General features: G+C 32.7%; 2 protein-coding genes across 2 annotated transcripts; both read left to right on the plus strand.

Annotated features, from left to right (window-relative positions):
* The first annotated feature begins 8263 nt into the window (after positions 1–8263).
* LOC126720277 (aspartic proteinase NANA, chloroplast) lies at positions 8264–11620 on the plus strand. The gene is made up of 2 exons (XM_050422595.1): positions 8264–9316; positions 10691–11620. The coding sequence occupies exons 1-2, from the start codon at positions 8667–8669 to the stop codon at positions 11508–11510; spliced, it is 1470 nt and encodes a 489-aa protein (XP_050278552.1). The 5' UTR covers positions 8264–8666; the 3' UTR covers positions 11511–11620.
* A 911-nt stretch (positions 11621–12531) lies between these two features.
* LOC126724526 (uncharacterized) lies at positions 12532–12963 on the plus strand. Its single transcript, XM_050429031.1, has one exon. The coding sequence runs from the start codon at positions 12532–12534 to the stop codon at positions 12961–12963; it is 432 nt and encodes a 143-aa protein (XP_050284988.1).
* Positions 12964–15586: the final 2623 nt, after the last annotated feature.

A 15586-nucleotide genomic window follows, 5' to 3' on the forward strand; every position in this document is an offset into this window, starting at 1 on the left:
ATGCCATACTTTTCTTTTGTGTTCAATGTGTTGAATGAATGAATAAGATTTTGCTGCATCAAAAAAAAGTTCATCTTCTATTTCTTTATGTTTGTATATAATTAAGTACTAAATTTTTTGTTGACAGCTCATTGGTAAGATTGTCATGGATGATGCATAGAAATTTGCTTAGAACGTGCATGCTTTGACTGCCAATGTGTAATTTGCTTTTCCATTCACATCGATCGATCTTAGTTGTGTTCCATTAATATTCTGCTCTGCCGGCCCGTTGAAGAAGTAGAACAAAAAGAATGTCTATACGTGGAATTCGGTGCTCTTCTTGACTTTGAGTTCTCCTTCTTTTAAGCAGAGACCATTTTTAAAGAATCATTCTTAATTATTTGAATGTTTTTATATACTATTAAAAAATGGTTTTTAATTTTTTTTTTTTTTTAGTAATAATTGATAATTACCACAATAAGGGACTGAGGATTTGAATCATTCCTATATATATATATATATAAATAAATAATAAAAACCCTTGAGTAATGATTTTTTTTTTTGAGAAATAATTACAATATACTGTTAACCCACAGCTAAAATCATTTTCTCTAAGTCCCCCAAGCACTGTGTATGAGGAGGTATCAATTCAGTTATAAGGCTTTTGACAATGATTCTTTTAATATAGAACAACATAGGATACCATTAGATTATAAAACTCTTAACAGAGAGCTAATTAATAACTTAAGAAATTTGATAGGGCTCAAAATTGATAATTGGATTATCATCATAAAATGAAGATCTTACCACCAATACAGAAAGGTGAGGGAGCATACTCTGTTTCAGGTGTATGCTTTTTCTCCCTCAGAGCTGAGTGAGTTTCAAAATTAATGGAACCCACTAACTGTGAGTGTAAGGAAATATACAAGAGAAACATAATGTATTATCTCATAGGAACAATTTATCCATGCGCAGTTTCCAAGAAATTTCCAACGACATGCCAATTTGCCATGTTGGTAATTTGGGGTCAATGTCCCTAGTCCTAGGCCAAGACTAAATTTAATTCTATTCAGTAAGTCTATGGCTAGGTAGAAATTATTATTAGACTAGTGATCATAAGTTTGTTAGAGGTATCTTCTTTTTGTGGGATTTGGTTAATAGTGCATGGTATATATAGTTTGTTAATATCATCATATGGTCTGTTGCATATATATGTTGAAATCCAACACAGTTGTATATATTATTATACTACAAAATCATTGTCAAGTCAAGTTTTTTTTTTTTTTTGGATCATTGTCAAATCAAGTTAACCGCGTTTTACTTGCACACATAATATGATAGTAACCGCCGCTATTTTTTATATATAAGAAAATTATAGGTTTAATTATTGAAACGAAGATATATGCGATACATCATGAACGAAAATGGGAATAGGGGGCGACTTGAGTTAGTGTCTAACATTTGGGAGTAACTATAGTGACATTTTACCCATTGGGCCCGAGCCTGTAGGAGCAAGGAATTCGGATGAGCCATAACTGTAGTACTGTACACCTAGCCCCATCGAGAACGCTAATGAACATGATTTGAAAGCATGAAGTTATTTCTCAGGCACTTTTTATTGCAGGATTCAAATCTGAGATCTCCATCTCCCAAACCTTTAAGACTAATTAACACTCAAGACTAATTAGTTCAACTAATTAGTCCATAGCTGCTGTATCATAGGCAATTTTGTAAAGCTACCACACACATATAGCAATACTGCCAATTAATTTAGGTATTACCTCACATTATTAGAAACTGAATCAAACGATTACTATTATTATTATTTTTTTTTTTTTTTTTTTTGGGTCTACTAACACATTACCAGATTTTGGAGTCCACGGTTCAAACCCCCCTCCCCAGTTATTGAATGATAAAATTAAAAAAATAAAAATTGCAAACCCATCAAATTCTTAGGAATTAAAATTGTAAAAAGGATTTTATTTTTAAGTACATGGAAAGCAATATAATCATATATATGTATTGTGAGTTGTGAGGCGTAGTAATGGGGTTGGAACTTGGAAGAGGTCAAATAAATAATATATGCATGTGAGAAGCCAGGATGTTTCTAATATCTCATTCTCATCTCATGCATATATATTAGCTGTTTCCAATTCCTTACGTTGTATACCTAATAATGTCAACCTCACCTCTCATGGGTATAAAGTCAAACTTTCTAATTTATATCTAATCTTTCTCATATTCAACTTTTAAACAGCGGTGATTAGACAAATAATATTACTATTTCTTTTTCTATATTGCATTTTGCACGAAACAAGGGAGTCAATTTCACAAATTTCTTTCCTGTACCAAAAAAAAAAAGAGATTCATCTCTATTTTTTACTAATTAATGTTAGTGTACGTTTTTAGTTTCATATCACACCATGGATGCTAAATATCTATATATATATATATATATATATATATATATATAATAGGTGAAGATGAGAGAAACTTAAATTAAAATTCTAAATTAGAATTCCAATTTTGCATCATGTGTCATAAATTATTTATTCTCAAAGAGTTTTATTTTTTAATTTTAAATGTGGAACTACATCATAAATATTCATTCAAATGAATTATTAAGTACAAAATTCAAAGAGTCTAGAATAAATGAATCGTAAAAAAAAAAAAAAAAATGCTTCACAATAAAAAATAAAAAATAAAGACATGGACAATTTACATTTTATCCTTAATAATATCCTTACAAATTTTTTTAAAGAGTTAACAAAATATAAAAATGACTATCAATAATATTTCAATTATATATATAAGAATTATATTATGTATCTTATTGTATATTTTTAAGTGTATTCATGCATATGCATGGGGTTACAAACTAGTTTTAGTTAATAGTAGAGTAATGGAGTTGATCTTCCATGGAATAAAGGGATGGAATAGATTATATAGATATAGGAGCGAAACAATCAATTTTTTAATATTGTAAGAGATCAAAGAATTTTCAAATAAACTAGTAGTATCATTTTTTGTTCCAAAAGCAACTATAGGTATGAATGAAATCCCAACTCTCTTTGAGTGCTATTCATAGATAGAATATCAATATAATATTTTCGCGTAGAAAGATTTGTTTAGATGAATCCCTACCCCCTATCTTTGCCAGTGATTTTAAGTTACTAGTATATACATGAGTACTGGATAAAATGCTAAGGACAATTATTGGTTTAAATTTACTGTTCATTTAAATGGTATATATTTGCATGAATAGCGTACAATATCATACACATTAGTTTAGTTTATAATGTAAATATTACTTGAAACAGTGGAATGTGTTAAAGTCATATTTTTATGTAATTGTCATATCCTATGACAAAACGTATTTTACTTGTATTTGGGTAGATCTAAGTGAGTTTAAAATGATCATTTCAAGTGGTTTTTTTATTTATTTACTTTTATTTATTGAAGACATGCAAATTACTCAAGAAACAATATAAGAAAAGTTGAAACATGTGTGGGTTCAAGTGCCTGCGACGAGTGGTTTCTTCATGGGAAGTATGCCTCGGCCTAAGGTGGACCAGGCAAAGGATATAAATGAAATCACTACCTAGATTAAGTCTAAGAACCATATATATAACACCCTTGTGGAATGACTGATCTTTATTAGAGCATGTGTCTGGAGTTTAAATATGGAGATGGGAAGGTGTTAGGCATCCAATTCCACCCAACCCGTAAGTCGGCCTCCACTTGTTGTATTCCAAATCCTAATTCCATTAAAGAGTTCTCTAATATGCTAATCAACATAGCATTGCATCCCAAAACCCTGACATTTATCTATCTTATGTATCCAAGGGCAACAAGCATATTACAAGGCAGTAACATCAAACATCATTGAATGCATATCCAAACAAAATAAGACATCAACGCATCATGGAATCAACCAAGCATCTTTATCAACCCTATCATATTCATCAACCAAATTAAATGCATGTTCATGTGATTATGCATGACTCACCTTACTTACCTCACTGCATCACACATCTATGCTTAAATGCATATCCATGTTCATATGCATGTTTATGTTGTTCATCCAAGGTAAAAGCCCTAATCATTCATCTAATAATTCAAGCAAGTGAACATGTTATCATACTGACCTAATGACCTAAACATGTGAAACTAAACCAAACAAAAACTAAAATATGGAAGAAAACAAACAAAATTCGAAGAAACTTGAATCTGGATTTCTAGGCATAAGTATGTGTGTGCATACATAACGAGTGCAAGTGCATCCAATGTGTATGTGTGTGCATCCCATGTGTATGCATACGCATGCGCACACATACACATCCAGAAACACAAAACAGGTGAATTAAAATAGGAAATCTAGCAACCTATCATGCTTCTTATATGAACGCGAAATAAAACTAGACTAATAATAGGTATATCAAAGCATCAAAACTTAAGAACAAACAAACAAACAAATAAAAATGAAAGAGACAAAGTTAGACCTTTACTTCAACCTTAGAAATCTTTAGAGCTTTAATTTGACTGTTCCCTTTAGTCAATCTAATCAAGAACAAAACCAAGAATGTTAGTAAGCTTAAAACTCAAAGGCCAAGACCAAAATAGGTCCCAACTAAGTAAACTTTAACTTGAGGATGTTTTAGTGTAAATATTCCCTCTTTGATTCACTATTTTCTAGTGAATTCGGTGTATATTCTCCATATTTTGTAAAAGAGCCTTTGAGGGCTTTTTATAGTGATCATAGAGAAGTGTAGGGTGGCTTCTAAACAATGTAGGATTCATTCTACAAATTTATGTCCAAAAACTTTTCTTACTGATATTCTAGAACTCTAGATGCGTGTGCATACTCGGGGCATGCATGCGCATGCTTCATGTATGCGTACGCATGCTTTAAGCATACGTGTGCTTACGAGTGTATGTGTATGCATGTTTACGGTTTTCTATGCACATTTTTTTTTTTACCAAATCATCATTAATCAAGTCAAAGTTTTACAAGATTGGGCCTATTAAGTGTTTTGGCTAATCAGAAAAATAGAAAGGAAAGAAGAAGAAAATAGAGAAAGGAAAAGGAAAACAAAATTGGGAATTGCTAGTTACTTCGAGGGTAACTACCTCCAAGCAGAAAGAGAGAGGAAGAAAGGCTGAATTAGACTAAGGAAGTTGATGTAATTCCATTCTTGCCCTTTCTCATAACATTCCACATCTATATACAAGGCTAAAGTCTTCCCACCAAAACTAACAACTAACTAACTAATAACAACCTAGCTACTCTAACTAACAAAATTGTCACAACTAACTCACTCACAGCTCACTTAGCACAATCAGTCACACACACAATGCTATTCAATTAGCTAAACTATACAACAATCATGTCCAAGTCCTTAATAGGACCCTAAATCAACCTTGGGCCTCCGAGTGATGTCGTCATTGGAGAACAGGGGCTCGGGTCGTAAGAGGTACAAAATGACGTGTCTACAACAGGTTGTCTTGGTACCTAGCTCGACACCTCCAATCTATCGAGCTTTAATGAATCTTGATACCTCCCTCGATACCTATTTTCGACCCATAATGACAAGAATTTTATAGAGTTTCACAATCTAGGGTTCTAGAGGATGTAAAAACAATATGTTTATAACCGTCATTACACATAAAGACACTCATAGAGAATCTCATATTGAGATACACATTTTTTGTGAAGCTACTACGATTTTGTGCGCCACAAGGTTTTGTTACCAAGTTGCTTTCAAATTTACAAGCGTGGATTGAAAAACTTTGCATTCAACAACAGCAATAAAGTTGTTGTGCAGTTAGACACAAATTGGAGATTCGTGCAAAGAAGAAGTCCCTACAAAACCAAGTCTAATTGGAGATCAGCATAAGGGTTCAACTGTAGGTTGATATTTTGGGATATGCTCAGTAGTGGTAAGATTCCTTATACTTGTAATCGATTTGTCTTAATTAGTAGATTATTGGGAGTGGTGACCTGAAATTCACTCAGTGAAGTTTTGCTCTATAAAGGTTTTCTCTATTAGTCAACAAATTACTGTGTCAATTTAATTTTCATTGCACTCTAATTTAGATTGGTGATTTGTTCGTGCATCCATTGCATATAATTTGAATAATTAATTATCTTGGATAATTGAATTAATTAACCAGTGTTAATCTTTAAGCCATTAGAATGTAATAATTTTCCAAGTGGTAAATCTCCGACTCTTTCAATGAAGTCCATGCACACTTAGGTTCCATGAAAAAACTCTATCAAGTGCAAGAAACTTTTTGATAAATGGTTTATGCATTCTTGGACCTACAAATTACAAATGTAAGACACAATGATTTGAAATAATACTAAAGTAGATTGATAGAACGTGTTGAAAGTGTAAAAAAAAATATCCAATAGAATTATTAAAATTTGGAGTTCGTTTGGGAACAATTTATTTAGTTAAAACTGAAAGTTTTTTGCTGAAAGTGGAGAAAAAAAAAGTTAAAAATTAGTTGAATAGTACAATAAAACCCATAAATAATATAAAAAAGAAGTCAAAAACTAAGCGGCCGTTTGGCATGGGATTTTGAGCAACAATTTTCAGTTTTTAAACAACATTACACATTTTTTCACCCACACATATTTTCAAAAAATAAAAATTATATTATTAAAACAACCCTAAATAAATTGAAGCAAAATAAGCTCATCCCAAACTCATTATTGGAAGCATGAAATTACCATCTAGAGTTAGGTACCAAATGTGCTCAATTGGGATTGGGGTCCTGACATGATTGTATTTGGATAAAGCTTGCAATCATAGACGCGCTTTATTAGTCTTTCTCTGAAACTCTGAACGAGAGATGTTTCACTTCACCACATGGACAGCTGTTATATTATTATATATATAAAAGTGGTGCACTTTCATGGTAATGTCCATTTTGCTTACAAAATGTTCAATATACAAAAAAAATAGCATACTCGTCAGGTTTTTAAAATATGAACAAGTCATGCTGCAATTTTTTATAGTCAAGTTTTCACCTGTAAATTGTAATTCTCTCATGTAATGATCTTTAATATACTAAATAAACCTAAAAAAACTGTTTATTGTTAAATCGGTAAAATAAATAAACTATATCAATCACTTTTAAACATATAATAACCATTTTTGTATCTAAAACACTAGTGTTTAATAACTTGAAAACAGTATCAAATAATGAAGTTTATTATCCAATTACTTCTAGATTTTATTATTTATTCATTTATGAAAAATAATAACTTATTAAATAAACAATTTGAGCCTTTGACACTTTTGAAATGTAGTATTTTGAATTTTTAGAAAATTTTATTTCTCTTTATTTAATGAAGTTTTCCAAATAAAAGAAAATATATATACACATACATAAAAAATACATACATAAATACAACAAAAATTATAAAATATGGGGTGGAGATTTTTGGTGGGGTTAGGGAAATTCCTCCCCCCCCCCCCCCCCCCCAACACCTAGCTCTGTCATTAGCGTTTGTATATAACGTTACCAATGACCATTGACAGCTTTTTTATGATCACTAATATTTTGTAAGAAACATTTATTGTAAGACTCGGCATATGTCTTGTACATGGCACACTTAATCCATACATAATTGGAGTTCTTGATATTCCAAATATTCCTTTCTAACCTTGAGCCTATAGCACTACAGTGGTTTGATTGGCTAGCTCCGCATAGTGTTTTCTAAGACAATATCTAGATCAGCAAGTTACCATAGGAAAAAAAGGTCTAGATTTGTGTTACTGTTTGTAATCTAAATGTTTTTTTTTTTTTTTTTGAGTAATGTTTGTAATCTAAATGTTGAAAGTAACATATAGCTCCCTTCCTTATTTTAATATGTCGGCTAGCAAGATATGCCCCATCCTATACAATTCTTTATCAAATATATTATGAGCTGCATCAGACTAGAGCCAGCACAAAATATCTCAATAAATTTTGCATATACTATATATTATAAACTGATTTTGTAGCTATATTATATATGTGATAAAATAAAACTAAAAGGGTTGAATTTCAAACTCTAATCATCATGGATGAGAGAGAGAGAGAGTTTCTCAAAAAAAAAAAAAAAAAAAAAAAAGAGAGAGAGAGAGAGAGAGAGAGAGATCCCTATCAATATCATAGACAATATTTAAAAGGTGTAAAAGAAAACCAAGAAAATACTATCTATAGGCTATAGGGCCAGAAAACATGCATCCTGAAGAATAGCTATACATTAAATAAAAAAACACAGAAAGTAGACTACGAATATGAAGTCAGCTCTGCTGTGGGGTGCACAGTGCACTGCACAACAAAGACAATATATAGCCCCAAATCGAAATTAAAGGCGCCTCCCTTTTGCTAATTCTATACCTTCCAATATTTTTTTGTTGCTTGGCTTTGCTTCCTCACTCACTCACACCTAGAACCTCTTTTTCCAACCCCCAACGCTTTCACAAACTTTACCTTACAACTTGATAATTACTTGTCCCCAACTGCAAACAAATCCAAACCCAATACACCCTTTAACTTGCAGCATTATTTTCTTCATCAACTCCTATCTCTCTCTCTCTCTCTCTCTCTTTTTCTCTAAGTACTTGTGTTCTTGTTCCTCTCTCTCTCTATTGCCAGCCAGCTCTTTGTTTTAGTTCACACTTTATAATATGATGAAGTGGAGGCCAGTGCTACTCTCACCCCTCCTCTTCATCTTCTTGGTTTCCATTAGTACTGGTTTCCATGGTTTGGCTTTGTCTCACACAATTCCCGAGGAACAGGATCATCAGCATTCAAATACGATGAGGCTGGAGTTGATACACAGGCACAGTCCTCAACTCATTGGGAAACTAGTGCATGAAGCAAGCAACAACAGCATGCCTAAAAGTCAGCAACAACGCATTTTGGAACTTGTGCTCCGTGACACAACTCGTCACCGCATGATCTCCTACAAACGTGGTCAATATGGCCCAAACTCGAGGAGAAAAAACTGGGAATTCAATACCTCCATTGAAATGCCAATGCATTCAGGTGCTGATTATGGAGCTGGGGAGTACTTTGTGCAAGTCAGAGTTGGAAAGCCAGCACAGAAGTTTATGTTGATTGCAGATACTGGGAGTGAATTGACTTGGGTGTATTGTAGTACCAGAAGCACCCACAAACGCAGACGCAGAAATCATCGCAGGGTGTTTCATGCAGATCGCTCTTCTTCCTTTGAAACTATACCTTGCTTGTCTAGTATGTGTAAGGTTCAGCTTGCAGATCTCTTTTCACTCACTACCTGCCCCACACCAATCACCCCTTGTGCCTATGATTTCAGGTTGGTTCTCCTACTCTTTCCTATAACTGAATTCTTTTTCTTTTTCTTCTTAATTGCCTGTTGTTGACTCAGTCATTAGCATTCATTACAAGGTTTAGATTTATTTCCTGAACCAGAAACTGTGTACAAAGTGTCATATTATTTACTCCCACCGTACTTTTTTTTTTTTTCTTTCCACTATTTCATTTTGAGATTTTTCAAAATATTATCCTGTTTTTAAAAATAAAAAATTATTAATTTACTAATATTTCTATTATACCTTATTAATTTACTAATTCAATTTTTTGATAATTTTTTTTAACGGTAGTTTTGAAAATTTATACATTTTTGAAAATTTATAAATGATATTTCTTTAAAAAATTTGACTTTTCAAACAAGACAAAAAAAGTGAGATGGAGATAAAATTTTGAATGACTCTAAATTGGATAAACTTTTATATTTGTAAAATTTAATTTTTTGTTTACATGGTTCATTTAATCAGCTTATACTAAAGGGTAATCACCCATATGTAATTATTAACAATTTGCAGCAAAAGTTGACTTGTTTTGTTTTCAAATTGGAATTTTTTTTTTTTTTTTTTTTTTTTTTTTTTTTTTTTTTTTTTTTTAAGGAAAACAAATTCAGTGGACAGAGTATGGGGGTGATTGGGATTCCAGCGATGAAGCAAAAACCCAACCAAAAGTGGTTGGAATAAATATGTCCTTTTTAAGGAACACAGGTCAAATTCAGTGGTAAAGGCCAGCCTAAAATAGTTGGAACTTGTCTTTATTGATGTGAGTTGAGTTTTAGTTGTGTTCCATTAATATAGACCGATATCGGTCTAGCTGGTTTGGCAGAGTGATGGGTTTTTCTAGTCATGGTCATTGTAAGAAATCATTGTCACTATCGTGATCACGGACCCTTTTGTTTTGTCTAAACGAACACTATTCACAAATATATGTTTGTCTAATCCATTTCCGAAGAGGGCATTAACCACCCCAAAATATTTCATGCATTAGATATATGTCCCATTCAGTATGCACTCTTGAATAGGATACATATATTTTTTTGTATGATATAATTAATGCACAATCACATACACTGTCGACTGGGCTAATTTGACCTAATGGTGAAGTTAGCACTTCTCTTACCTACATTTTTACACAAGATTTAAATGGCAGTTATTGCTAGTAGGTAAGCTTCAAATGAGCCCGATCGACATCTTTGTTGCCACTCTTACTACTAGTCCAAGACTAGTAGGCTTGAACAAGAACGTGTCTGACTTTCCCTGTCTAACAAGTTGCATTTTATAAGTTTATAACCTCTTTCTTTTTCACATCCTTATTTTAACAATGTTTAATTTGTATACTAATCTTATATATGCATCCTTATTAGTTACATTGATGGATCGGCTGCGTTGGGCATATTCGCCAATGACACCATAACAGTAGGCCTAACAAATGGTAGAAAGATGATGCTAGATAATGTGCTAGTTGGGTGCACAGAGTCTACTCAAGGTGGTACATTCAAGGGAGCTGATGGTGTATTGGGGTTAGGCTACAGCAAGTTCAGTTTTGCAACAAAAGCTGCCGAAAAGTTTGGTCGCAAGTTTTCGTATTGCCTAGTTGATCACTTAAGCCCCATGAATATCTCAAACTATCTCATTTTTGGTTGCACTAGAAATGAGCATTCATTGTTGGGTAATGTGAGATACACCAAGCTCCTCCTCAATGTGATGCCTTCATTCTATGCTATAAATGTAATGGGCATTTCCATTGGGGATGTGATGTTGAGAATACCAGTTGAAGTGTGGGATGCAAAAGTTGGTGGTGGAACAATCCTTGATTCAGGCACAAGCCTTACAATTCTAGCAGAGCCAGCTTACAAGCCTGTCATGAATGCATTGAGGATATCACTATCAAAGTACAAAAGATTGTTATCGGACATAAAACCATTTGAGTATTGCTTCAATTCAACAGGATTTGATCAGTCATTAGTGCCAAGATTAGTGTTTCATTTTGCAGATGGAGCTCGATTTGAGCCACTAGTGAAGAGCTACATTATTGATGTAGCTCCTCAAACAAAGTGTCTTGGATTTCTGTCAGTGAGATGGCCTGGTACTTCTATTATTGGCAATATCATGCAACAAAACCATTTATGGGAATTTGACTTGGTGCGTAGTGTAGTGGGTTTTGCACCCTCTAGTTGCACCTAGTTCTCTTTTCCTCCATTCTTGTGTATGATTGTGTAACTTGAATTCAAAGCAATACTTGTTCTAATTTCTTTAGCTTCAGCAATGAAAGACATTACCAAAACCTTGCATCACCTCATCAATTACTTTCTTTTTTTCCCTTACAACAAATAGGAAAGGGGATTTGAACTAGGATTAACTCAATACAATTTGAAGAATAAGACAAACTTTAAATAGGGTATTTTTAATATTTAATTAGTAATTGTGTGTCTCAATACGATATTTATATGCTAGCTTCTCGCTTTTTAAGATACAAAATTACTAATTAAGTTTTTGTATTGTAGTTTTTCTAACATCTCCTTTCAAATGATAATATGGCTTGTTTAATTGATCTAAAGTAGGATTTTATCAATTTTAATTTTAATTTTTTTTAAAATTCTTTATGCAAAAACAATTATAACAAGTAAGGCCAATAAAGCTCTATGAGCGATATATGTATACCATCAAGAATTATTATATTACATATTTGAATATTATTACAATTATTTTCATTTTTAAAATATGCTATATTCTTTCATTTATCTTTTAACTCTTTTTCGATGAATCTTTACTTCATTTATGCGATTTTATTCTATATATATTTTTGTATTGCTAGTAAATTTATCAAGAGATACTATTGAGACTCAATTAATTTTTAGGAGGAATTACAGATTACCCACCTGTGGTTTAGCCCGAATTTAACTTACCTACTCGTGGTTTCATTTTTGACACTTTTCCCACCTGTGCTTTTCTCCGTTACGACTCCGTAACCCACCTCTCTTTCAAACGTTACTCTAACACATTTTTTTTATAAAAACAAAACCCAAAATAGATCAAACACTCCTCTTTCTCCCAAAGTTAAATAGTTTCAGGCTTATGTGGCTAAAACTAGACTTGAGAATTTGGAGTTTGGATGAGCCAAAGCAGTTTAGAGTTTAGACGAGGATGTTGTTTGTCTCATCAACTTGGAAAGGCCAATCAGGCTCTAACCTCTCACCTCCATTCTATGGCTGCAACAGTTTCACTCTCTTTCTCCTTAGATAAACAACCACAACACCACCACTTTCCCCACTTCAAACCCTACCAAACTCTTCCTTTCACTTCTTTATCTCTTTTCCCCAAAGACCCACTTCTTACTATTGCTCACAAACACAACCACTACGCTTTCAAATCGTCTTCTTCTTCCTCCCACTCCACTCCTTCAACAATAGCAACAACAAGCTCTTCTTTTCTCAAAGACGCATTTCGAACAGGTCGGTTTATAAGCAATGAAGAGCTTGAAAAGCTCAAACTCCTCAAGGATTTCAGGTATTATCAGGAACTGGAATCTGGGTCATTGTGGATTCAGATGATGAGGGCAGAGGAGATGGACATCACAGTTGCTTTGCTCCGTTTATTTGATTTAGGGATTGGGTTTCTTTTGGTTGTTGGGGTTTGAAAAATGGGATTTGAGGCATGGTTACTGATGGATTTGTGGGTTTGGATGTGTGTGGGTGTGTTGATGTTTGTATTTTGACTTGGGTTTTGGGGTTGTATTTTGATAGATCTGTGGTTTGTACTTTGATGGTGTGGGTGTGTTAGTGTTGGTGTCTATGTAAAATCAGGTTGTATGGGGATTGATTGCTAGGTTCTTATGCAGATTCTAGTGATGGGTTTGAAGCATAAGATGTTTGAATATTGGTTGTTGGTTCGAGGTCGGGTTTATTAATTCTGTTGTTGTTGTTGTTGTTTTAAAAAAAATAATTTTTCTAGGTTTTTGATTGCGTTGTACTCCAAAGCAAGATTGGGTTTTTATTTTTGATATAGCCAGAGAGAGAAGTGCTTGATCTGTTTTGAGTTTTGTTTTTGATAAAAAATATGTTAGAGTAACGTCTGAAATGAAGGTGGGTTACGGAGTAGTAACGGAGTGAAGCACAGATGAGTAAAGTGTCAAAAATGAAACCACGGGTGGGTAAGTTAAATTTGAGACAAACCACAAGTGGGTAATCTGTAATTCCCCCTAATTTTTAGATTATTCTTTATTAAGTTTTCATATTAAAATTAATATTTTCTAATAGACATCCAAAGTCAAAAAAATATTTACATATAAAATAAACACTATCTACAATATAAAATTATATTATGAGAAAAATAAGATAAATTTTAAAGTGTAGAACAATAAAATCACTCATTATCCTCAGCATATCCAAACAAAGACGAATTTAATGCATAACTTGATAAATTAATACTAACCAAAACCAACACTAGAATTAAATATCATGTTTTTGACATATAATTGAACATAAAGAGATGAAATCTATTATTTTTGTTAAAAAGTGTTCCACTTTACTTTGGACAAGGTGATCCATGGTGAATGAAAAATGGAATATAATATTCATTTTTAATGTTGGTGGAGAGAGAGAGAGAGAGAGAGAGAGAGAGACTGATTGAGTAAATATTAAGAATTATCATGTGTGATACCCACAAATTGAAGCGTCAAACTGTTAGGAATTTTTTATTCAAACAACTTCTTCCGATTGCGTCAAATTTCTATTAGCTAGTTCATTTTTAATTTTTAATTTTATTTTCATTAAAAAAAATCTATCATACATCCACAATTTGGGAACTTTTTTTTATTGAGGCCTTAGGCCAAGGCTTAAGTAGCCTAGGCCTTGGGTCCCCCTTGATTTGAACCCTTTTTTATTGGAGAGATCCAAACGAGTTACAAGGCTTCTAACCATCCGCTCAACTATTTGATACTTCAATCTTGTCTTTTTTTTTTGAGAGTATAAGTACTTGATAAGGAGATGAGACTAAGATAATTAAACACGAGTGAGTGAACTCAAAGGAAAAAAAAAAAAAAAAAAATCGCTATCCGAACTACTTTTTTAGATTTAGAGAATCCAAGTTCATGAAATTTCCGTGGGGTTGCAGTGTTCATTGCGGGGTACATGAATGTATTTGGAAGTAATCTAGTGCACTCCAAGGCTAACACACACACTGGGTTAGTGTGAAAGCAATCAATATTCAATAATAAAACAACAAAACCTGGTTCCTTGTGCGTGCAATCTAAAAGACACTCTCTTCATCAATCATCTTCATCAATTATAAGATCCTATCATTTAGCGACGTCTAATCTACTCAAATAATTCACCTAAAAGTTTAAAGGAAAAAAAAAAAAGAAAAGGAATAGATGGATAAAGGTTTTCCTTGTTAGTCGAGATGTATGAGTTGTGTACTCAAAAGGAAAATTTTACAAAATAATTTTTGATAGAAAAGCTTTACAATTTACATGCTAGCCAAATAAGCAATTTCATTTTATACCCAACACTTATTGTTGGCTATTGAAAAATTAGGAATCTATTGCACGGTTAAGATTTTATTTCTTATATTTAACCGCACATATGCTTTCATGTTGTTTTAAAATTTTATGTAATTCAACATTAGACGGAGCTTTAGATTTATAATATTTAATCTGAAATCATAACATTAAAGGAAATTGTAATTTTTTTTTTATTAGAGGAAATTGTAAATTGTCGTGTTAGGCTTTGGGGATGAAATTATATGTTCCCGCTAAAGACATGTGATATGGATTGATGAAAAATTATTGTGGGAAAGGGACCTTTGGTAGAGATAGGCAAGTTGTGGATGTATGTACCCCCATCCCCATGTGCTATGAGGTGTGAACAAACATAAAAATTACATAAAATATTGTAATCAAATAGTACTAAGCATGTGATCCAATGTCATGTGAAATGTGATAAACATCTTCACAATTATTTTATGTAAATTTAAATATATGACAAATATACCCGTGACTGATTTGCATTAACACAAACTTGATTATTATGCATCAATTCATGACTACAAAAAGAACATATATGACATGTTGGACCAGAAAGGATTAATGATTATTATTAATTATTACTATAATAATATATGAATGTGATACCATTTCTGACGTGCACGACTCATACAAGGAAGAAGCCAATAATTCCGCTGGCAGGCCAGCATGATCAATGCCCAATTGTCCTATTTTGTGTGAACAAATAAACAATCAAACCAACATTTTGTTGATTTTG

This window comes from Quercus robur, chromosome 4, assembly GCF_932294415.1.
Source record: "Quercus robur chromosome 4, dhQueRobu3.1, whole genome shotgun sequence".
Taxonomy (NCBI): domain Eukaryota; kingdom Viridiplantae; phylum Streptophyta; class Magnoliopsida; order Fagales; family Fagaceae; genus Quercus; species Quercus robur.